General features: G+C 56.9%; 2 protein-coding genes across 2 annotated transcripts in view; one reads left to right on the plus strand and one right to left on the minus strand.

The window, feature by feature from the left end:
* Window positions 1–23,053, minus strand: part of DCHS1 (dachsous cadherin-related 1) — a 43,691-nt gene extending 20,638 nt beyond the window's left edge. The window contains exons 1-6 of the mRNA XM_041470340.1: window positions 22,616–23,053; window positions 16,645–18,459; window positions 3,143–3,331; window positions 2,813–3,044; window positions 1,573–1,809; window positions 280–1,299 (exon numbers count right to left, since the gene is read on the minus strand). Of these exons, the coding sequence (XP_041326274.1) occupies window positions 280–1,299; window positions 1,573–1,809; window positions 2,813–3,044; window positions 3,143–3,331; window positions 16,645–18,396 (3,430 nt within the window). The 5' untranslated portion in view covers window positions 18,397–18,459; window positions 22,616–23,053. The remainder of the gene's footprint in view (window positions 1–279; window positions 1,300–1,572; window positions 1,810–2,812; window positions 3,045–3,142; window positions 3,332–16,644; window positions 18,460–22,615) is intronic.
* On the plus strand, window positions 19,981–23,291 carry LOC121355129 (basic proline-rich protein-like). Its single transcript, XM_041470325.1, has 4 exons — window positions 19,981–20,002; window positions 22,066–22,283; window positions 22,389–23,082; window positions 23,251–23,291. The coding sequence occupies exons 1-4, from the start codon at window positions 19,981–19,983 to the stop codon at window positions 23,289–23,291; spliced, it is 975 nt and encodes a 324-aa protein (XP_041326259.1).
* Window positions 23,292–24,099: the final 808 nt, after the last annotated feature.

The raw sequence follows: 24,099 nt of genomic DNA on the forward strand, positions 1-24,099 counted from the left end.
TGCTCCAAGCCCTATCCAACATGGCCTTGAATACTTCCAGGAGTGGGGCAGGCACAATAAGTGAGAACACTGATAAGCAGGGACACAGCTCAGCCCACAAGCTGCATTAGAGCAGAGCCTGTGCTCAGCTGTGTTATTCAGGTGTGTTGCTGGAGCCCAGCACTGCGGGGGCAGTAAGGTGAATATTCTGCTGCTGCACTGGCCTGGCTGCCATCACTGCTGCCCTGTCCTGGGCTTTCTCACCAGACAGCCCCACCTAGGAAGCCAGGAGTCTCTCACCTGTCTGTGTGTGGATAAGAAAGTTGGGGTCGTGCTGGAGCAGGCGGTAGGTGAGCCGGCTGTTCTGCCCGGCGTCCCGGTCGCTTGCCATCACCCTTCCCACAGTGCTGCCAGGAGCCTGGTTCTCAGACACGGTGAAGAAGTACCGCTCCTCGCTCAGCCGAGGGCTGTTGTCGTTCTCATCGGTGATGCTGATCCGCACGGTGCTGGTGCCGGTTTTCCGCATGTCTGCCGCAGCCCCGGTGCCTCCCACTGAGGCCAGCACCGTCAGCACGTACAGGTCCCGCGTCTCCCGGTCCAGGGCACTCTTGACGTACAGCCAGCCGCTCTCGGGCACGATGCCGAAGCTGGCAGCGTCCCCATCTGCACGCAGGTGGTAGGTAAGGGCCGTGGACTCCACATCGTGTGCCAGGGCCCTCACCTGGAGGAAGCGGGTGGAGACGGGAACACCCTCCTGCACCTCCACTCGGTAGGTGAGAGTGTCAAAGATGGGGCCGTTGTCATCCTCGGCTTGCACGTGCACCAGCAGCGTGAAGGTGGAGCTGAGCTGGGGAATGCCACCGTCCCGGGCCACGATGGCCAGGCTGTAGGCTGAGGTGGCCTCGTACTGCAGGGCCCCAAGGAGCCGCACTGCCCCTGAGGCACGCTCCACGACGAAGGTGCCCTCACCCCCCGACACCAGCTCAAAGGTCACCTGTCCATTGGCACCACTGTCGCGGTCCTCAGCCTGCAGGGTGTAGACTGTAGTGCCAGGTTCTGTGGCCTCTGGCAGCAGGATGGAGTCAGAGGGAGTTGGGAATGCTGGCATGTTATCATTCACATCTGACACAGAGATCTTCACACGCGTGTTGCTGTAGGCAGGGGGTGAACCGCTCCGGGCCTGGACATCCAGGATGAGAACTGCCTGGGACTCGTGATCCAGGGGCAGGCTGGTGTGGAGCTGCCCCGAGGCAGAGTCGATGGAGAAATAGCCATGAGGGTCCCCCGAGGAGATGGAATAGAAGATGTCATCAGCATGACCTGTGGGCAAGAGGACGGAGACAGAAGGAATGAGTTGCCATCCAGCTTACTACCTCAGCCCCAGGGTCAGGAAGCTGTGGTCCAAGGGGTGCACAGACGCCCAGGTGTGCTTACGCACTTGTGTGAGCACAGGTGCTGAGCTGGGTACGTGCTCAGGTGTGAGTGTGTGGAGCTCTCAGAGCAGAGTCACTCCCTGAGGAAGTGTGGTGGATGCTGGACCTCAAGGGTCAGGGACAGGGAAAGTGGCAACATGCAAAAGGGACAAGGCCATACCTGGCGGGTTCTGGGCCTGGACAGCCCCCACAGTGGCACCCTGTGGCATGTCCTCGGGCACACTGAAGAAGTACTGAGCTTGCTCAAAGACAGGGGGTGAGACTGTGCCCTCCACGATGCTGATGTTTACCCGGGCATTCGGCTGGGCCTGCAGGCCCCCCCCATCCTGAGCAGAGATCACCAGCTGCACCAGGGTGTTGGCTTTGCCACTCAGAGACCATGACAGAGAAATGACACCTGAGGAAGAAAGTCACTGATGCGGCATTGTGCTGCACCCCTGTCACCTGGCACCAGGGGACAGGTCAAACCATAAGATGGAAAAGACAGACCAGAAGGGATAGGAAACAACGTGCAACACAGTGGGAGCCCAGCACGGAGGAGCTGGAGTGAATGAGTGGAGCTCTCCCAGGAAAGCCTTCCCAAATCCTCCGCACTTTGTCTTACACCCAGCTCTGAATTTAGCGGTGGTACAGGCTGTGGGACATGAGCCAGAAGGCAGGTCTTGGGAGAGGGAAAGGTGGGGAGAGGGCTTCCAATCTGGGGCACAGGGTGAGTGTCATAACACAGCAAGCAGGCCCTGGGTTGGCAGAGAGGATCTGGGAGGGGAGGACCATAGTTGATAGGCCTTACAAAGGAGGTGGCCCTGCATTAGGAGGGCTGGTAGGGCTTGTCACCTTCCCAGTCACCTGCTGGGAATTGACAACCAGTGTGCAGATTCCCCAATGCACCTTTCTGTCTTGCTGAGAGTCCCTGGCATACCCATACACCCACTTCCCCAGCAGAAACTGCTCTGGCTTCAAGCAGATGCAGCCAATGAGAACAGTGAGTGTTCTCAAGTGTGACAGAGTTATAGAGGAGTGACAGAGTTATAGAGGAGAGTTAACTGAGATGGAGAAGAGGAGACTTGCAGGGACAAGAAAGGAAGAATACAGCCTGATCATACAGCTGTGGATCAGCACACAAGAGGAAGGGCACAGTGAGTCGGAGATGGGGAATGGGGAGAAAAAGGAAGACAGGACAAATGGAGAACAGAACATGGAGTCAGGGACTGAGTCTGGGAAGGGGTCACCAGAGGCTAAGGAAGTTTAGTGGGGAAAGATGTGGCAGGGAGAGGAACAGACGTACTCTGGAGACAGACTGCACTGCTGAGGTGGCCAAGCAGTGACACTCAGGCTGGTTTTGATACCTTCCACATCACAGTGCTTCAACTGCTGCCTGCTCTGGCTGCCTGAGATCTCACCTGTGTCCTTGTTGAGGGAGAAGAGCGGGGGCGAGTTTCCCAGGACGATGCGGTATGTCACCCTGCCATTCAGCCCCTCGTCCTTGTCATGGGCAGTAACACGCAGCACGGCTGTCCCTGGCATGCTCTGGGTGCTGATGCTGGCAGCATACTCCAGCGGGTAGAACACCGGCCGGTTGTCATTTGTGTCCTCCAGGAACACCTTCACATACACCATGGAGTTGAGGCCGCCCTGAGGAGGCACCAGATCAGAGACAGTGCAAGGACAGCAGCAGCCCCTGCACAGTGCTGGCTCAGCAGCGCTGCGTGCGCAGCCTCGCGAGCACTCACCCCATCCACGGCAGTGATGGTGAAGTCGTAGGCAGACGTGCCCTCATCACGGTCCAGGGGCTGCACTGTGCACAGCTGCCCTGAGTGCTTGTCAATGCTGAACTGGGTGGGGATGATGCTGCCGATGCCAGAGCCAATGGAGTAGGAAAGGGAGCCAAATGCACCACTGTCTGCGTCTGTGGCTGTCACCTGTGTGAGGGAAGGCACCACCTGAACAGAACAGAACCAGCCAGACCCAGCCCAGCACCACCGCCACACCCCAGTGCCACCTTCTGCTCCACGGCCACAGCCACCATGCCACCCTCAGAGCCGGCCATCACAACGCAGTGTGACAGCAAATGTGGCTCTTGTCCCAGACCAGCCATTGCTTCTTCTGCAGGACATGCAGCACTGCAGCAGCAGCAGCCCCTGCACCTCTATTCCTTCTTTTCTGCAAAGACACTCAGGATGGGACAGGAAGAAAGTCACCCCCCTGTCACCATGGCCCTGGCTCTGTCTTGCTCTCAGGGCTCTGTGTCTAGCAGCCCCAGACACGGGGCATGAGGATGGAGGCACTGCCATGTGACAGTCCAGTCTCACGTTGCCTGTAGCACAAGAACTGCACCCACTATGACAGACGTGGCAGGAGGAGGAATGCTGCTCCCTGCTTGTCCTCCCCAGCTCCTCCTTCGGGCTCCTACAGAGCTCAGGTCAGCAGAAACCGACTCCTGACTCCACATCCCTGCCCACAGCTCCTCCACCAGCTGGGAGCTCCTTGGAGAACAAAGCTGGGGGACAGAGCTGGGGGAAGGCAGCTGGGCCAGGCCCGGGTGAAGTGGAGTTCAGGCCTCGTCAGCCACAGCTCCTCCCCGCAGCAGCCATGGGGCCTCGGCTCCGCACGAGGAGCGCAGGAACGCCGCGCCAAGCCAAGCCGAGGGCCCGGCTGGGGGCTGCGAGCCCGCTCACCGGGGATGGAGGAACCAGGGTAGGGGGACACAGGACGGCTGGGCCCGCAGGGAATAGTCAGTGGATAGGGGTGACACCACCCTGTCCTGAGCAGGAACGGGAGGCAGCACCTGCAACACCCCCAGCAGCCCTGCTGCCTGTGGCCTGAGGGGCTGCCTGCCCGGAGAAACTGAGACCACATCTCCAGTGAGCATTAAGCTCCTGTGCAGAGGATCTGCTCCCCAACTTTGCAGCAGCTGCCAGAAGAAGCACCATGGAACAGGATCCCCCCTCCCCACTCCAGCTGCAGAGCACTTGGAAACACAGGTGCTGTGACAGAACTGGGTCAGGAGGCACTTCGGGAAATTGGACCTACCTAGAGCTCACCGTCCCCCTCCCTACTGCCCCAGCCCATCTTCCTGGGGAGCTGCTCAGCAGAGAGCACAAATCTGACTCCGCTGACATCCCTGGAGCTCGTGCACAGGTTACCAGTACAGTGGCTCCATGCTGCGTGTCATCAATGGGGTATAACCTGTACCCACACCCTGTGTGCCTCTGCCCTGTCTGGGATACAGCCCTGTACCCACACCCTGTGTGCCTCTGCCCTGCCTGGGATACAGCCCTGTACCCACACCCTGTGTGCCTCTGCCATTCCTTGGGTCAGCTGCTGGCCTTCACCACTGCAGATGGAAATGCATAACCAGCTGCCACAGTGACTGGAATAGGTACTATATGGTAAACTAAGACTTTTCCTTCCTTCAGAATGAACTGCTTCTCAATCTGAAGGTTATCCAAAATGCACATCAACTGCTTTAATCAGTGTACAGCAACATGCTCTGCAGCAGAGTGAAATAGCAGCTTCAGGCTCCTTAGCCCAGGGGCTCTGATGCTTCCAGAAGAGTCTCCCTTCTCCACCATAACCATCTTCTGATGGGTGCCACCCTTAGGAATACCCAAAGGGGGAATACCCAGCTTCCTGCCACAAGACCTGGGCCAGGTTTCAGGAACAGGGAAGCAATAGATGAGCTCTCACTACTGTGTAGTGCAGCAACATCTCCCTAGCAGCTTCCTGGTACCCAGAGCCATGTTCCAGCATGATAGCTGGTGGAGCCAGCAGTCTGGTATGAGAACCAGCCCTGGCTGTGCAGCCAGGACATGGTATCCCATGTATCTACTGCTTCACTGCCCCATCCTGTGGTGGGACTATCTGCGAACCACTCGTCCAACAAAAAACTCTGCCCAATATGAGCCTACACAGTGCCTAAGAGAGGTCACATTACTGGTGCAACCACAATTGCAGCCCTGCACCTGGTTCTTGTCTCCCTTGGATGGGTGATGCTAAACTGGTGCCTAGAGAGAAGCCACAGCAACAGCCACAGGAACAGCCACAGCCTGCTGGACCAGGTGACGGTGTTGGCTGAGTTTGGGGCCACTGCACACTTTGTGCTCTGCCATTGCGTGCACCCCAGTCCCAGCTCCCCACCTGCAGACTGCTGATATCCCATGCGTGAATCCCATGGGATGGGGCTGGCTGCCTGTGGGCAGCCCACGCTCAGCAAGGCCTGACACGAGACCCAGGGACAGCAGATTCCCTGCTGCAGCTGGGTGATGCCTCCTGGGGACTTCTGAGAGACATCACAGGGACCACCAGCCACCAGGTATGGCAACCACCTCATTTCAGCTGGCATGCACTGCTGCAGACTCAGAGCACACGCAGTTTGAGACAGGGACACATTTTTAGCTGTGAGGGCAATTAGCCACCAAAAGGGCTCATTAAGGCCTGCGGTGAGTTCACCACTTCTGGAAATTTTTAAACCAAGCATGGACATTTTTCCAGGAACTTTGCTAGAAGCTAATGCAGGGCAGCCCCAGGCTCTGTATTTAGCATCTGCCCCAAATCTTGGATCCACAGCTGGTTTTACTGCAGCTCACTCATGAGACTCCTGATGTTTGCCTGAAAAATAGAGGGAAACGGGGTCAAGCTGCCTGTGGAACTGCCCAGGAAACTCTCCACTGGGGCTGTGCCAGTCCTGCTGCTCAAATGTGTGGGAGCAGGAGCCAGGGCTCTGAGCCTGAATGGAGCCCCACTGCCCTCTCACCTCTGACTTCTGAATGGAGCCCGCACAGCCACTAAAGGCTTCAAGCACAAGGACATCAATGCTCTGCCAGGAGATTCCTGACCTGAAGCAGCAGTACCTGAGGAAGGTAGGATCACAGACCCCATGTCTTGCAAAGAATTCCAGTGTCCCTGCAAGAATTCCAGTGTCCCCTGCCATCATCCAGCAGCTGGATCTGCTGTTCCCTAGAAGGGACTACTAAGTGGGGATGTGGCAGTTGGCAGTAGCTGCGACTGCAGTGGCCATGAAGCAGCAGATTCAGGATACTAAAGAGAGTGAGGAAGAAGAGAAGCTGAGTACAGACTCTGGATTGCAAGACAGACTTCAGCTTTTACAGGGAACTGGTCGATGGAAGGGGTCTCATGGGAGGCAGCACTGAAGGCCAAGGCAGCTCAGGAAAGCTGGCAAGCCTTCAGGACAGTACACTCCGGAGCAGCCCATCCCAGTGCTCAGGAAAACACAGAGACCTCAGCAGATGGCCTGGGCTAAGCAGGGGCCTCCAGGCTAAGCTGCCCTGCAAAAGGTGGTGTGTGCTAAGAGAACTGGGACTGTTCAGCCTGCAGAGGAGAAGGCTCTGGAGTGACCTAACTGAGGCCTTTCAGTACCTGAAGGGAGCCAACGAGATGGAGAGGCCTCAAAAGACAGGACAAGGGAGAACTGCTTCATACTGACAGTGAGCAGGTTTAGATTGGATATCGGGAGGAAATTTTTCCCTGTGAGTGTGATGAGGGTGTCCAGAGAAGCTGTGACTGCCCCTAGATCCCTGGGGAGCATCAAGGCCAGGTTGGACAGGGCTTGGAACAACCTGGTCTAGTGGAAGGTGCTCCTGCTCAGGGCAGGGGGTGGAAGGAGATGATATTTAAGGTCCCTACCAACCCAAGCCATTCCACAATCCTTTGAGATGGGCACAGAGGCAAGACACATAGTAGGAATCTATAAACATTGCCAGGCATGTCAGCAGTATGTCAGCAAAGTCAAAGTTCAAGCCTGAGCGTGCCAAGAAGAGCCTCTGCACTGTGCTGGCAGTGGAGGCCTGAAGAAGGGCCCATTTCTGAGTGTGGATTCAGCAGCAGCAGGCACAGGTAAGACTGGGACACTCAGTGCCTCCTCCACCTCGGTCTCCACCAGCCTCCCAGGCCTCCATGCTGTTCAAAAGGCTTCAGAGAGCCTCCAGAGAGGGGTGAAGAGAGAGTCAGTATTTCTTTGAAAAAATTGATCCATGTGAATCCATGGGACTCAACAGGCTGCATCAATGGATGCTGACAGAAATGGATTTGTAGGGCTGCTCTTCACATGTGGGGGCAAACCAGGGGAAATCCCTGACACCTGGAGGAATGCAAGTCTCACATCCCACCTTCAACAAAGGCCAAAAGGATTATCTGAGTGTCTATGTTCTCGTCAGCCACACTTTGGGCTCTAGGAGAATCATGGAGCGAGTCTTCTAGCATGTTTTAGGCCACATGAAAGATCCTGGAAGGTAAGAGCCATCATGGATTGACCATCCTGTTTGCTCTCTGTGGTGATGGGATCTGAGGTCAAATGGCTAACAGCTGTGGGTGACAATTGCCTTGACTTTAGGAAGGATTTTGACACCTTCTCCCACTGTCCTCATATCCAAGGCAGGATGTTCAGTTTGGAGGGCTGGGCAATCAGGTGGGTGAAAGACAGGTTGGGAGACAGGCTCTGGGGAGAGGTTCATGAGCAGTGCTCTGCCTGGGGGCCGCAGTGAGGGAAAGGATCTGGATGAAAGTGACAGAAGAAATACATCTTTTCTGTCAGACAATGGATGCCAATGAAAAGGCATATGCCCTTGAGACCAGAGGATGTGTAAAGGAACCCAGGGATGACCCCGATGCTGTGTTGTGAAGATTTCGTGGATAGGTGTAGAAGAGGCTACTGCCATGGCAGGGTTTTGGGAACACATCTGGGCTACCTTCTGCTGAAATCATTCACTGATCAGTGTAATTGCATGGGAACACAGCTGTTGGCATCCAGTTCCCAGCTGGATTTGAATCTGGCAAGGGATGTCAAAGTCAACAAGAAGGGCTTCTTTGAGTACATTGGTGACAAAAGGAAGGCTGGGTAAAATGTAAGGCCACAGCTGAAGGAGACCTGGTGACACAGGACATGTAAAAGACTGGGGTACCTAATGCCCTCTTTCCCTTACTCTCCACTAGTAAGATGGGTCTTCAGGAGGCTCACATCTCAGAGAACAGGGTGAAAGACATCACTGCCAGGCCCTTCACAATAATCTTTGCTCAATCATCATGTTTGGGAGGTGCCTGAAGACTGTGGGAAGGTAAATATCTCCCATCTTCAAGAGTAAGGCAGGAGGACCCAGGTAGCTACAAAACAATCAATGTCACCTTGATCCCTGCAAAACCGATGGAGCAGCTACTCCTGGAAACCATTTTTATGCAGGGGAAGGACAAGAAAATCATCAGGAGTGGTGAGCACAGCTTCCCCTAAATCATGCTTGATCCACTCGATAAATGACTGGCCTGGTGGATGACAGAAAAGGAGTAGATACTGTCAACCTGAAGTGCACTAAATTCTTTGCCACTCTCCCCCACGAGATCCTCATTCACCTGAAAACCAGCTGAATGCCTCCTGTCCAGATAGTGGTGGGCAGGGGCACAATACCTGCCTGCAGGTCAGTAGCTGGTAGTGTACCCCAGGGGTCAATCCTGCCTCCAGTCCTGTTTGGAATCTTCATTGATGACCTGTTTGATGGTGCAGTGTGTACCCTGAGCACGTTTGCTGATGACTCCAAATTGGGAGGAGTGGCTGATTTGCCAGAGGGTCACACTGCATCTGGAGCAACCTTGAGAGGCTGCAGGGAGGGACGAGAGGCCTCCTGAAGTCATAAGGGACAGTGCAAAGTTCTGTCCCAGGGAAGAAACAGTCGCGTGCAGCAGTAGGTGCTGGGGGCTGCGCCAGTGGAGAGCAGCTCGGCAGAGAGGCCCTCCAGGTCCCATGGGTGCCCAGCTGAAGATGAGACAGCAATGTGCCCTTGCTGCAAGGAAGGAGAATGGTGTTCTGGGCAGCATCAGGGGGAGTGTGGCCAGCAGGTCAAGAAGAGGATCCTGCCCCTCTCCTCAGCAGTGGTGAGGCCACAGCTGGAGGTGTGTACAGTACAGTACTCCTCAGTACTCCTACAGTACAGTACTGGCTCCCCAGTGTGGAGATGGCCATACTGGAGAGGGTCCAGTGAGGGGCCACAAAGATGATGAAGGGACTGGAGCACCTCTCCTGTGACAAAAGACTGAGGGAGTTGGGGTGGTTCAGCCTAGAGAAGGGGTATCATTCATACAGGAAGGAGGACAACAAGAGGATGGATCCAGGCTCCTCCCAGTTGTGCTCAGTGTCAGGACCAGAGGTCATGGGCATACACTGGAACACAGGAGACTCCCTCTGAAGATCAGGAAGCACTTTTCCTTTATGAGGCTTCCCAGGAAAGTGGGGATGTCCAAGGCAACTAACTCTGGACGGTGCTGCTTGTGCATGGGGGGGTTGTACTAGACTATCTCAAGAGGTCCTTTCCAAACTCAACCATTCTGTGATTTCCATCCAAAGACCTCCTGAACACCCCCATTCCCTGTTGAGCTCAAACTTCCCCAAGAGAGCTCATCTGCTCCTCGTCCCTGCAGAGCAGCCTTAACCATACCGGGCAGTAGCATCTGCTACCTGCCCCTCTTTGCCCACAGGTGCGGTGAGAAGGCTTTGCTGGAGTGCCTTGCAGCTGGGCCAAAGAGCATGCAGCAGGAGCACTGTGGCCACCACGGAGCAGAAGAGGACAACAAAGGAGAACAGCAAGATGACTCAGGGTTAGGTAGCAAGAAACCAGAGCATCAGACTTTGAAAAGAAAGTGGCCAAGTGTGCCTCTCCCTACTGCATGGAGAGCTGGGAGGGCAGTAATGGGTATCAAGGCCTTGCAATTTCACACCCTCCTCCCAGTACCCCAGCAAGACAGGAGGAACAAGTGGAGCCAAGGTACAACAGACTTCCTACATTTCCCAGAGATGGGATGGATGAAGTACAGCCCCACACCAAGGTCCTTCACCCTGTGGAAGTCAAAGCTGCCCCTTCCCATAGAGCCATCTCAAGCACATCACCAGAGCCCCTCATACACATCTCCTGCCTACCCGTGCCCCCACCCTGCCCACAGTGCTGTGAAGTGATGGAGCAGTGCTCAGCAGCTCAGGCTCCATTCCTCAGCCATCCTCCCCACTCCAGTCAGCGTAGTCAGCAGGCAGGGAACTCATCTGGAGCCTGGCCATGGCTGGGGCTCTGCTGCGCACATGTTGTGCTGTGGCTTTGGCAAACATCTGGCTCTGGGGCTCCCGCCCCTCTGAGTGACGGCTCTTGGTGGGAGAGGAGGGGAGGCTGGCGCCAGTGTGGTCAGCGATCCCACGCACAGCTCCCTGCGCCTGAGTGCGTGCCAGCGTCCTGCCCTCCCAGCCCTGGCACAGCCACTGACCAGCTAGAAGTGGCCAGGGAGCAGCCACACAGCTATTTCAGGAGCCGTTCCTGTCTCCAGGGCTTTGTCTCAGCCTCCAGCACACTCAGGTCTCAGGGGAGGGAGCAGGGTCAGGGTTTGGCCCAGCGACAGTCCAGCACACGTGGCCAAGGCGAGGGTCAGAGCCCATGGCTACCCGAGCCCCCCGTCCAGGGAACCCCAGCGCAGCTGCCGGCACTGCTGGCTCGCACTGCTGCGTCCCCAAGGCCCCAGGCACGGGCAGGAGTCTGGCTGGTGGTCCCACAGCCAAGCCTCCACCCTGCCCAGAGCAGCTGTGGCTGCCCCAGCCCCGGCATCCAAGGCCAGGGTGGATGGGGCTTGGAGCAGCCTGCTCTAGTGGAAGGTGTCCCTCCCCATGGCAGGGCGTGGAACGAGATGGGCTTTAAGGTCCCTTCCCACCCTTCTGTGATTCTATGACAGACACAGGGCTGCCAGAAACACGTGTAGCTCGGCATGGGGAGCAGGGGCTGCCCTGAGATGGGCTAAAGCCTTCGGTTCAGAGGGTGAGGGGAAGTGGGTTAACCACAGATACTGGCAGGGAGGCAGGATGTGATGCTAGGGCTGGGCAAGAGGTGAGGGAGCCTGGGAGTGCCCAGCACCCTTCTGGGAGCCCAGGGGCCTCCAAGCACAAGGACAGACCAGGGCACAGACAGACAAGGAGCGACATTCTGCACCTGGGTTCCCAGGTGTCCTTGCTAGTGAAATGGCATCTGCAGCCAGGAGCTACAGGGCATAGGGAGCCCATAGAAGGTGCAAGAGCTGGAAGAGTGCTCAGGGTGGGGGGCTTGAATGGAGCAGTCACAGCACAGGGCAGAAATGGCAGGAGCCTGGGAAGCACTGAAACCAGAATGACCACAAACCAGAGTGTGGGGCTAGGTTTCAGCCATATGGAGCTCAGGCAGAGAGTGCTCAGAGAAGGTCTATACAAAAAGATGGGACACAGACCAATAAGATGTACAGGAGAGACTGGGCTGGAGTCAGCACAAGATTGAGCATGCCAGGCAGGGTGAGCCTTGGGAGCAAGGTCAGGATGGGGCCCCCAACATCAGGAGGACATAGAGGTGCTCTGGAAACAGGCTGGGCGAGATAGGGGTGTTCAACTCCAAAAAGGCTCCAGGGAAACCTTGAGTCCCTTCCAGTGCCTAAAAGGGCTCCAAGAGAGCTGGAGGGACTTTGGATAAGGGCCTGGACTGACAGAGCAAGGGGGAATGGCTTCACACGGCCAGAGGACCAGGTTAGATGGCATATTGGGAAGGAGTTCATCCCTGTGAGGGTGGTGAGGCCCTGGCACAGGGTGCCCAGAGCAGCTGTGGCTGCTCCATCCCTGGAAGTGTCCAAGACCAGGACTGGTCTAGTGGAAGGTGCCCCTGCCCACGGCAGGAGGTTGTAACTGGGTGATCTTTAAGGTCCCTTCCCACCTAAAACCATTCTGGGATTCCGCAGGGAGAGGCTGGCATGTCCCAAGGGCTATGCAGGTGGAGGAGAGCTGCCCTGGGTCACAGTGGCAAGGGTCCTGGGGGAGAAGACAACCGTGGCTGGCACTGACTGAGGGGTGTGGGGAGAACAAGAGGGAGCAGAAACTGGGGTCCAGGGGGGGAGCATGCTGGTGACTGGGGCCACAGGAGGGGGGCAGAAGGACTGGCCCTTTGGAGGGCTGCATGTGTGGGTGGGGCTGTGGGTGGACATGGATGAGTGAGCTGTGTGAGCAAGGGCAGTGGTAGGAAAAGGAGTTCTGTGGGGCCTAGAGCTGAAGCAGAGGTAAGGGAAAAGGGGCAGCTGTGAGGGGGCTGGGGATTGCACGGAGGAAGGAGGGAGCTGTTCCAGGGGGTTGGGAGGAGGAGCAGAGGATGGGGGAGAGCAGCGCGAGGGGCTGGGGCCTCTCAGCTGCAGTGGAAAAGCTGCTGCAGCTCCAGGGGAAATGCTACTTGAATTAATCATGGCGCTGGCTGCTGTGCCAAGCCCAGGAGGAGGCTGCTGGCAGCGCAAGGAAATAACTTTCACAGGAATTTGGAACAAATGCAGCTCTTCTGGCGGTAACAACAGCACTCACCTCCCCCCACAACCTCCCCATGTACCAGCATCTCCCCCATGCCCACACTCCTGTGTACCCCCAGATCCCCCCACATGGCAGCCTGCTCCTCAGGACCATGATAATCCCCCTCCCCTTGTTCTTGCCCCCCAGCACGCTCCCAGGCGTCTCCCCATCTTGCTCTGGAAAGCTTGTGTTCTTGTTTCCAAGGAGGGGGAGGCCTGCTCTATGTTGTGCAAAGGTCTGAAAATAGGTTGACACTAAATCCCTTGCCCTAAGAACACAAATGCAGTTAGCAATGCCCCGTTCCCTCCCAGCACTCTCCTTGCCCGCAGCTGGTGAGCACTAGTCCTCGTGCTGCCCCAGGGTCCATGCATGGCTACGCTCCACGTCCCTGCACAGCCCCCTCCAGCTGCACAGCCAAGGCACCAGGAACAGCCCTCCAGACTCTTTTCGGTAACACAGTGTATGTGGCCTGGTGTAGCCTACAGCTCTTCATCCAAATCTTCCTCCCTGAGGCATGGCCCATGGGGTTGTGCCAGTGCTATGCATGTAGCATTGCCCATGAATGTCCCATGAATCACAAACCAGAACCAAAAACTCATCAGACTTGTCCTCAAAACCACAGAGACTCTACATTAGGTGCATTGCTGGTCATCTTTTAACTTCTGATGTTCCCCAACATTTGTGTACGGGTGCAAAGGCAGTATGTGAACCCTGGTTCCAAAATCATCAATACTGGATATATGCAAGAATCAATAATCCACCACTCCATCTCATTCAGGTTGCTGTCCAATCAGCCCATGCTCACCGCATGGGGTTCACAGTTCTCTCTGCCAGAGCACAGACAATACTTGATTTACCATGAAAAGTCAGAAAGTCCCAGAAAAACACTATCTGACCATGCATGCAGTGTGCTGGTACACAGTCAAATGTTTAAAGCAAATTTAAACCAGCAGGGTGAATTTATACCAGAGCAGTGCTTCACATCACGGACCACAGCATTGGAACGGGGTCCGGTGCCCTAAAGCTTCTGCATCATCAGCTCATGGAGGCATAGAGGAGCAGGGCAGCCAGCTGGGGACTGTCTCCTGCTCCATTTTCTGCTGGTCTCATGTTCATTGCTATCCTGGGCTCTGTCTCCACCAGTGCTTCTTTCTCATCTCAGATTTGAACAGGGAGTTTGCTATTTCCTTTGCTTCATGCTCAGTCTGCTACTGTGGGACCTGGCCCATAGTAAACACAACTAATAAACAGAGAAGATGTTATGAGTTCCTTTTTCTTTCTCAGAAGCTCAGGCCAGCAACCTGCTCTGCTCATCCCTGCTCATACTCAGACACAAAGACTGTCCCGCAGACAGAACGGAGTCTGCAAGGGAGCAGATCGTCTGTAGCGATTGTTCAGGTCTCTCCTGCTCACTCACGGGGATTCCTTCCTTCCCCACCTTTCTGTCTGTCCATGGAGAGAAGACATCACTGTCTAGAAACAGGCCTCGTCCTCCCAGGGTTTTCTCCTTAAAAATGGGGCAGACTGACAAAGAAGCACACTGAGTTCTGTGCTGACCCGGGTGACTGTCCTGTGTCCTGTACCTCATCTGGCAGGGCCTGCCCATGACCTGAGCACTCATGACCATTATGTGGGCCTGAACAAAACCCAGGCTTTGACAGAGATGCTTCACTGTCCTGAGGCAGGGTGAGCCCCCGTGCCTGGAAGCCATAGAGAGATTGAGTCAAGCAGGAGCAATGGCACAAAAGGGCTTTGGGGGCAGCACACCTGACAGGGGCAACTTCCTGGGGAACAGTGCTGGGCACTGGCCACCGTGAGCCCTGGCAGCACCTCTGAAGCCTTCCTGTGTGAGGCAACAGGGGTGGCCATGCCAGGCAGCTGTGCTGCAAGCCCAGGGCTCCCTGACCTGGCTCTGCCCAGCTCCCAGACTTGGCTGGCTGCTGCTGCATCCTCGATCAAGCCATGGGCCTGGCCAGCCTCCTTTCCCATCCTCTCACATTTCCTGGCTCAGAGGAAGCAGCAGCAGATGTGTGAGCTGTTTGCTTTGTGCCGAGGCCGCGCGGGAGTTACCTGTGCTCAGCCCAGACGTGCTGTTTCCAAACGAAACACCAGCACTAAGCCAAGACCATCGAAACGCGGCCAAGCCTTGGTCACCGCCGGCTGCCAGGCCAGCCGTGTCCCTGCACAGCGCAGAGCCAGGTAGCCATGCGCTGGGCACTCTTCCGGCTGCGCCCCACAGCCGCAGCTCCTCTGCAGTGCTCTGCCTCCAGCCCGGCCCCACACCCGCAGCCAGGAGCCCAGCCGCCATCTCCGATTGCATTTCCAGAACGCCTTCCCACACGGCGAGCAGCGCTGAGCAGGAAGGCACGGACAAGGAAAGAGGGGGGCCTCCCTTCAGGGGCTGTGCACAGGCCTGGGGCTGCCATGCATCTCTGCTCTGACCCTGGCCCTCACCCCACCCCTGACCCTTTCCCCGTCTCTGTCCCCAGCCCTGCCCCATCCCCACCCACCCTACACTGGGACAGTGTGTAGTGTTGCCCTGCACACACCAAACCCAAATCTCCCCTGACCTACATCTTCCTCCTCATCTCCCACTCACTCCTTCTGCCCGTACTTCCCCCTAATCCTACCCTGAGCTGTCCCCAAGCCCCCTGACCTATGCCATCCTACACTTGTCCCAGCTCCATATGCCTTCTCTATTCCACACCTGGCCCTTGCTCTCACCCAATTCCTCCTTCCTGCCACACTCCTACCCCATCTGCTGCACTCACTCCCCAAGCCTGACTCCAGCACTCCCACTCCACACCATCAGTCACCAGCATGCACACACACACACCCACCCCCACAGCCCACCCTCCCCAGCCCACACTCACACCCCCCATGCCCCTGCAGTGTACCCACAGTGCACCCATTCTTTCTTGCCACCTCCAGGGTGACCTAGGGACCCTTTTTCTTGGCTAAGTCACAGCACCTCCTCCAGCCTTGTCTTATGGACCCAAGAATTTATGTTCTTCCTGTCTCCTTGGGCCCCTCTCACCAACCTGGCAGCAGAGCTTCTCATGGTCCCAGCCAGACATCCTCATGCCCTACACCTCCAGCAAAGAAGTGCCCCCAGTGCCACTGGTGCTTGTCCCAGTGGACAGCCTGGATGCTGCCATGGTTGGCAGTGCCTCACTGCACCCCCACACCTGCCCTCACCCCAACTCAGGCAGGTGGCATCACCTGTCCTAGGAACCAGGACTCCAGGACCTGAGCTGCAGCAGAAACACCAAACACAGGGCACACAGACCACACAGAATCCCAATGGCATCACTAACTCATCACAGAGCTTTTGGAGGGCCAGCAGCTCTCCAGCCTCAGCTGCGACCTCTTGCCACATAAAGGCTGGTGCAGCAGCACGTGTCTCAGCTCATTAGTTCATTACCATAATTAATGCTAATGCTCACAACCAGCCTTACCAACACTGATGAACTTGGGCTAACGACCTCACAGGAGGAGAGGGAAGGTCGAAGCCTGGCTAGAGGCAGTTTCCCAGAGGCAGTATCACATTCCTTAGCCCTGTTTTGAGTGTCCTGGCTGCAAGATAGCTCCACACTGACGCAAGCAAAGCCTGGCACAGCAGGACCCACCTCAACAGAGGCTCACACCATGCTCTGCAGGATGGGCAGCCTTGTGGCGTGCCCAATGGCAGTGGCATTGCCCACTGCTTGCACACAGAAAGGATGTACACGACTTGACCCCATTCCGGACTCACACCAAGGGCGGGGATCTCTGCTCCGGCATTCCTGCTGCAAACACTGCCCACCAAAGCCATGACACCTGCACCAAAAACCCTGCAGTGTCAGGTCTCCCACCCCAGCCCTGGCTGTGCCCCTGCCGAGCTCCGGCCTCAATACCTGTACCTACCTGCAAGAAGCAGGTCCCAACAGGGGTGTTCTCCTTCAGGGACACGTTGTAGAAGTTACTCCTGAACACTGGCTCATTGTCATTGACATCCTGCAAGGCCACGTGCACCACAGCTGAGGAAGAGAGGGCAGGAGTTCCCCGGTCTGTGGCCAGCACAGTGAGCCTAGGCTGAGGATCCTTTTCATAATCCAGTGGGGCAGCAGTGGTGATGATGCCAGTGGCAGGGTCAATGGTAAACCAGCTGGAGTGGGTGTCGCGGCCATGCAGAATGCTGTAGCGCACCTCCCCATTGGGACCTTGGTCCTTGTCACGAGCTGTCACCTGCAGGACAAAACTGCCTGGGTACACCACCTCAGGGATGCTCTGCTTGTACTCCTGCTGGTCAAAGAGCGGGGGATTGTCATTAACATCCATCACCTGCAGCACAAAGGCTGATTCTGCCCGGAGCGGGGGTGTTCCTGAGTCAGTAGCTGTCACCCGCAGATCATAGGAGTCTCTTTCTTCCCGATCCAGAAGTTGGTCCACACAGATCAGATAGATTATGTTGTCCTTGGTAGTGAGGGCAAACTTGCCATCTCCTCCCTCCAGTGTGACATTGACATTGGAATACTCTCCATAGTCAGGATCGGAAACAGAAATGCGTGCCACATACTGTCCGGGCTGGGCTCCCTCGGAGATCTGTGGGGAGCCATCCTCACTCAGAAAGATGATGGTCATGGTGGGCTGGTTGTCATTGTAGTCACGCACATGGATAGTGACAAAGGCTGTGGTGACCTCAGGATGGACAGCCTTATCCCTTGCCTGCACCACCAGCTCATGAACCTTCCTCACTTCATAGTCCAGACCCTTGTTGAGCTTGATGACTCCAGTCCGGGCATCAATGGTGAAGTACTGGTCAGGATCGCTCTGCCGTCGGTTGATCTCGTAAATCACATCCCCATTGTCACCTTCATCTGCGTCAGAGGCAAAGACCTGCAGGATGCTGCTGCCAGGTTTCAGATTCTCTGAAATGAGCGTATGATAGCGGCTCTGGTTGAAGCTGGGGGCATTGTCGTTGATGTCCTGAATGGACACATCCAGTGTCATCTGGGTGCTCCGGGGCGGAGAACCCCCATCGTAGGCTTCCAGCAGCAGTGAGTACGATGAACGGTTCTCCCGATCCAGAACGTTGCTGACCACCAGGTCCAAATACAGGACCCCATTGGGCCCTCGACGCGTTTCCAGGCGGAAGGCCTGCCCCACATTCCCTCCCTTAATCATGTAGCCTTGTGTGTTCAGGAGGCCACTGTCAGCATCAAAGGCCGGGTCCAAGGGAAACCTGCTGCCAATGGGGGTGTGCTCTGGGATCTGAAAGGTGCTGTGCTGTTTGGGAAACGCTGGGGCATGGTCATTGATGTCATTCACTTGGATGTTCACTTCTACCGTGATGCCCTCTGGGGTGACAGCAATGAAGCTGTAGCGGTCCCGAGTCTCCCGGTCCAGGACACGAGCTGTTTTGATGATCCCTGTATTCTCATCTATCCCCAAGTCAGTGGAGACGCCACTGCCCTCCTGTGCTGAGATGAAATACATGTAGGCACTTGTTTCAGGGGGTAGGCCAGCACTGATGTCCCCAATGATAGTGCCAGCCGGCTGCTCCTCATCTATTTGTAGATCCAGGGTGCCCAGGACAGCAGAGCCCATCCCTGCTCTCAGGCCCCCAAGAATAAGCAGCTCCAGCAGAAGCATTGTTGACCTCTTCATTTGCTCCATGGCTGGCAACTAGCAGAGCAGAGGGTGGCTTGATCTCCTTTGCAGAGTTCGCTTTAATCCTGCCTGGAATGCAGACCAGAGGACACTGGTTAAGAGGGAGCAAAGGAAGGACAGAAAACAGCCTGGAGAGGGAAGGCCTGCCAGGTACCTGCTGCCTGATCACTATGTAACGCCTGTCCCTCACAAGAAGCAAATGTGACAATATGTGTCAGAGCCTGCCCAGAACAAAAGCCTGGGACAGCACCTGGAAGCAGCTCACACCTGAGAGTGCACCGAGGGGAGCAGCTAGGACCCTGTCACAGAGGTGCTTCCTACATCCTCAAGAGCTCTTTCCAACCACTGCCCACCTGGCATTACTGGCATCAGCTGCCCCAGAGCAGCATGCTCCTGTGTCTTTAACAGCTGAATGCTTCCTGTGAGGTTCAGAGCCTGTCTGCAAGAGGACAGAGGTTTTTGGGCAAACAGCAGCCTTGCATCTCTCCACCCTGAAAAAAGCTGGTCTCAAATTACGAGATAGCTCAGCCAGTCACTGGTTGAGACCCTAGCCCCCACCCCCCTCTCTCCCCAGCAGTGCGCCTTTCAGGACCTCAGGGACATAGGTGCCAAAAACCCATGAAGTGCAAGTCTGGTGTCCCTGGGAAGGAGCACAAACTGGAGTGGGCTTCCATCCAGTGAACAATAAATCAAAAAGGATGTATTGCAAAGGATGTGCCCACAGCTGGGAATGCCCGGGATAGAATCAGACCGTGCTCATTGTTTGGGCTGGCACGGAGATCTGTGGTGCCCCAAGCCGGTACCATGGAGGGCGGTGGCAGTGCCGTAGGAACGCAGCGACTCCCTCGGAGCTGCCAGCTGCTCCGTCCCACACCCTCCGCCGCTCACTCCCCTCCTTTGTCTCCTTCTCGCTGCTCCTTGCTGGCTCCGGCTCCTTCCCTCCCTTTCCCCGTAACTGCATTTCATTGCAGCAGTGGGGGAGGGCGGCAGCCAGCCGCAGCTCCTGCAGCGCTGCAGCCGGACACGGCGGAGCCGCCGGACTGCCGCGCTGTGCCCGCGGGCTGCCAGCCCTGCCCTGCCCTGCCCTGCCCTCCCGACAACCGCCGGGGAACAGCGGCCACCGAGCTGCTGAGCAGCACCGACCCCAACACCCGCTCGGCCCCAGCGAACGAGGCTTCGTGGTCTGCGGGGATGGCGGCAGCATGAGCTCACACTTGGACTCTCTTGAAAGCGTTTGCTGCTGGGCCCATAACCACACTCAGGAGCTGCTCGTGTCAGATGCGGGAGCAAGAACCTCCCTGTCTTGGGGGATGGAGTGGCTGGCAATGCCTAGTTTGGGGACTAAGAATATCAGCCCTTGACCAAAGAACTCCATGGCGGTGTTAACCCTTTCCACGGCACATGTGATGGTATTCTTGCGTCCCCTTTCCCATCTCGGATCAGCTGTCTAGATTTTTTTTTTTCCCTGTGTAAATCCTGGGTTAGTGACAGAAACAAAATAATTTAAAAGTATTTTCTACTCATAAAGAAATGTTTACTTCAGTGGACATCCAGTCTGAGGCCTATCCACACAGTCTGAGGTAAATCCACATGCTCTTCTTGCACCCAGCAGGTGAGAACCTTCACAATGTCCTAGGACTTGAAGTCAAAATAAAATACTTTTGCATGCTGTGATTTGGGAATCTGCACGAACTCAGTGGTCCTAGACAGGTCTGCCTCTCTGTTGGAGCTAGTTTTAATTCCCCAGATGGAGGGGTAACTGCCTACCCTCAGAACATGCAGTGCTGGAGGAATGGGGTTTGAGGTAGCTTCTGTGATGAGATTGCACCATTCCAATGGTGCTTCAGATGCTCAGGTCATGGAAAGGGCCCGGGCAGAGAGTTTAAAGCCTTGGTAGGAGCTTAGACCGGAAAACAAAACAAAACAAAACAAAACAAAACAAAAAACCAAAAAAACAAACAAAAACAAAACAAAAAAAAAATTGTAGAAAAAAGCAAGTAGAGGGCCAAAATTCCCTGGGGCAACCTAAGCTAGGTTTGGACTAAGGACAGGATAGAGCTAACAGTTCTTGGGTAGTGTCTGGAAGAAATCAGGGCAGAGACATGGGGAAAAGCCCACCTGGTTCCATTACTAATGTTGCCTTGAGAAGCCAGTGAGGCTTTATGGACTGCTGGAGGGGAGAAGAGAGATTTGGGGAGCGTGAAGAGCAGCTGAGAGCACTAGCACAAGCAGGGAACAAAAATTAGGGTCCCTGGGCTGGAAAACTGGTGATGAAAGCCTGTATAAGCTTCTTCAGTTCCATCCTCCCTGGATGCAACTGAGTAGTTTCACAGCAAGCCTATCTTTCAGCAAAAGGTGGAACTGAACATTACTAGACTGCACCAGTCAGAGGTATCAGCCATCCTTGGTACCAGCAGACCCCTGTTACAATGAGGTCTGCAGGTTTGGGTCAGAGGGAAACAGCAGTGACCTCAGTGGGTGCAGAGTCACAAAATCTGAACAGCTGCTTTCAGTTAGCAGAGAGCTCAGTGCAGGGCTGGCTTGGCCGGGCTGTGTAATGTGAGCCACACTGCCCCGCTCCCTCTCTGTCCCTCCCACCGCCGGGCACCCTTGTGAAGGAAGAACGGCAGCAGGAGTCTCTGAAGAAAACTGCCAGGATGAGATTCTCTTCACATAGGTCTTTGAGGTCCAGAGCCATGGTGAGGAGGTTGAGAGGAAGGGCAGCTAAAATGGAGCGAGCTGCAACATCCATCTAAGCCTAGAGCTGGCAGGCTGGGGCACCAGGAGAGCCCAGCCTACATGTAGCAGTTGTGTGATATTTTGAAAGAAAAAAGATATGGAATTACATTGGGACCACTGTGTGCACCCTTGCCAGCGGCAGCTTGCGCCTTCTGTCAGCCACGAGAAAGGGGAAGTGGGCTCCCAGCAGCCCCAGCAGAGGAGCTGGAAAGACGGCACCCACTGTGCATGCCACAAACAGATGTCAGAGTGCTTGCTGTGCAAAGGCTCCATGAAAGCTGCAGATGCTGCTGATGCCATACCCTAGGTCTGACATGAGAGGCCATGGCTCGTGTAGTGATGTTTTTGAGACTCCAGTCCAGAAGAGGAAGCCTGTTTAATCTTTGCTGAGCACTGACCTGGAATATGCTTTCCTCTTGTATATTCACAGAGATTCTCTAGTTTCAGATGATCTGCCCTCGAAACCATGCACAGCCCCGACTTGCCTGCAGTGCAGCCTTGGGCTAACAACTCACTTCCAGCCTCTACTCAGCCTACCACTACCTACAGCCACCTCCGTGCCTCCCGGCTCTCCTCCCATCTCCCAGCCCGGCCACACATCCTCATGACCCTCTGACACGGCCCCGAGCAGGCAGAGCGGCGGTGGCACTCCTTTCCTGCGGGTGCAGTCAAGTCCCTACTGCATCCTTGTGAATCCCATTTTTTGTGCCACACTGGGGCTCCCCGCGGGCTCTCCTGTCTCTCAGCACGCATCCCTCACAAAGGAAAGTCTAATGAAATATTTCCGCGCCGGAGCCAATACCCACAGTCTCTGTCTCGGGACATCCCCGCTGCATCGGCCCCGGCCAGACTGTGCCCGCCGCCAAGGCGCTGCGGGGCCTCGCCTGCTCCCTGTACGCTGGAGCCCCCGGCTCTTGGGGCTCGCTCTCCCCCGAGCTCCGGCCTCCCGGGGCTCCCCAGCTGCCGGGCCCAGCGGCCGCTGCCGCTCCCTGTCCCCGTCCCCGGCGCTCCCGGACGTCCCGCACCGGGCGGCCTCGGTGCCGGCGTTCTGCCAGCCCCGCTCCCCGCTCCGCCCGGGCTCGCAGCCCCCGCCCGGCGCCTCCACGGTTCCGCTGAGCGCCCTCCCCTCGGCGGCTCTGCCCTGCAGCGGCACCGTGAGCGCCCGGTCCCGTGCCGTGCCGTGCCGTGCCGTGCCGTGCCGTGCCGTGCCGTGCCGTGCCGTCACGTCCCGTCCCGTCCCGTCCCGTCCCGCCCGGCAGCCGGAGCGCCGGGGCCGCCAGCGAGCCCGGTCCGGCCGCGGCTCCGCGGTGTTGCGCCGCCTCGGGCGCGTCCCCCCGTTCTCTCCCGCCCCCCCGCCCCCAGCTCCATTGTCTCCGCGGCGGAGGCAGAACAAAGCGCCTGGTCCCGGTCCCGGTCCGGTCCCACCGTGCGACGATGCCACCGTGCGGGGCTCCGGCAGGGGCCGAGCCCCGGCGCTAGGACTTACACTGCGCGTCCCGTGCCGGCGGCGTTCACATCCCGCAGGGTCCGGCCCCGCCACGACGTCCCGCAGCCTCCCCGCTGCTCCGGCGCCAAGGTCTCTCCAGCACCGCCGGCCGCTCCAGTGCCCCGAGCGCTCCGGCGCTCCCCCGGTGCCGCGGCCGCCCCGGTGCGGCTGTGGCCCCGCGGAGCGCTCGGCGGCGGGTCGGCGCTGGCTCGGAGCTGGCTCGGCGCGAAGGCTCCTGCTGAAACCCGACCCAGCGCCGCCCTCAGCCCCCCGCTCCCTCCGCCGCCCCCCTCCCCGCCCCGCACCGGAGCGCGCCGGCGGAGCGCGGCCTCGAGGCGGCCCCGGACGGGCGAGCGGGGGTGCGGGCGGTGCGCCGGTATGGCCGGGCTCCAAGGGGCCGGGGAGCAGGATCGGCACGGAGAAGGAGAAAGGGCTGGACCCGGGGTACAGAAGGATGGAAGGAAGCGGTGGGTGCCGGGAGCCCAGGAAAATGGGAAGGGGTTGGCAGGAGCCGGAGCAGGAGTGGGACGGGACCGGGCAGGGAGAGGGCTGGGCAGGGGATGAAATGAGGCTGTGGGCAACGCTGGGGGCATGTGGGGACGTGATCACAGACCATTCTTTCCTCTCTACCGCAGTTGCTTCTTCATCACATAACCCAGAGCTCAAGTACCTGTGACCTCCCAACACCTTGACTCACATCAGGGCTCCTAAGGTCCAGCCTGGTCCAGGCTCACTCAAAGCGCCTGTGCTACAAGGGACTGGGGCTCCACCAGTCTATGCCAGGGAAAAAAACAAGACTGATGACTGTCCAGGCATCACCACCAGCAGTTGGCACCTCAGCTTGGCTTGGCCACTCAGGCAGCTTTTCCCTGCTCCAGACAGGTCTCAGCAGTCTGTGTGTCTGTTGGAGCCATGCAGCCTCTAGGGCCAGCAACCACTGCTGGACCTTCTTTGATTTCTTAGTGGAGAAACTGCTGTTGACTAGGGTCTGTTGCTAAGATCATCTGCTGAAGGCCATGGCTCAGTGTGCTCTGAGATGGTCAGATGGTCCTTGCAATCTTGTGCCTGTTCCAGTTCCAACAACTTCAGCCTTGACTTAGCTATCACGCCTCTTATTTCTCTGACAGACCTTTAATGACATTTTGTGTAGAGTACAACAGTTCTCAATCCCCATGTGTAAGAAATTAGTCAAGGAAGGTGAGAGACTGGCACAGCCGAGTCAGGACCTGCTGGTCAAACTAAACAGCAAGATGGAAACACACAGGCAGTGGAAACAGGAACAGATATCCCAAAAGGAGCATAGGGACCTTGCCCAGCTGTGTAGGGAAATTGTGAGGAAGGCTGAGGCACAAGTGGAGCTGACCTTGGTGAGAAATACAAAGAATTATAAAAAGAGTTTCTACAGGAATGTCAGCCAGAAAAGAAACATCAAAGACAGTGTACCCTGCTGATAAACCTGACTGGCAAACTGGTAACAAGGGACA

The sequence above is a fragment of the Pyrgilauda ruficollis genome, unplaced genomic scaffold, assembly GCF_017590135.1.
Source record: "Pyrgilauda ruficollis isolate IOZ18807 unplaced genomic scaffold, ASM1759013v1 scaffold244, whole genome shotgun sequence".
Lineage (NCBI taxonomy): Eukaryota > Metazoa > Chordata > Aves > Passeriformes > Passeridae > Pyrgilauda > Pyrgilauda ruficollis.

Coding starts and splice junctions, on each gene's coding strand:
- LOC121355129 (XM_041470325.1), top strand. CDS start 19,981: ATGCTCTTCTTGCACCCAGCAG. Junction 20,003..22,065: donor GCTCTTCTTGCACCCAGCAG/GTGAGAACCTTC, acceptor CTCTCCCCCGAG/CTCCGGCCTCCCGGGGCTCC. Junction 22,284..22,388: donor CTCTGCCCTGCAGCGGCACC/GTGAGCGCCCGG, acceptor CCCGCCCGGCAG/CCGGAGCGCCGGGGCCGCCA.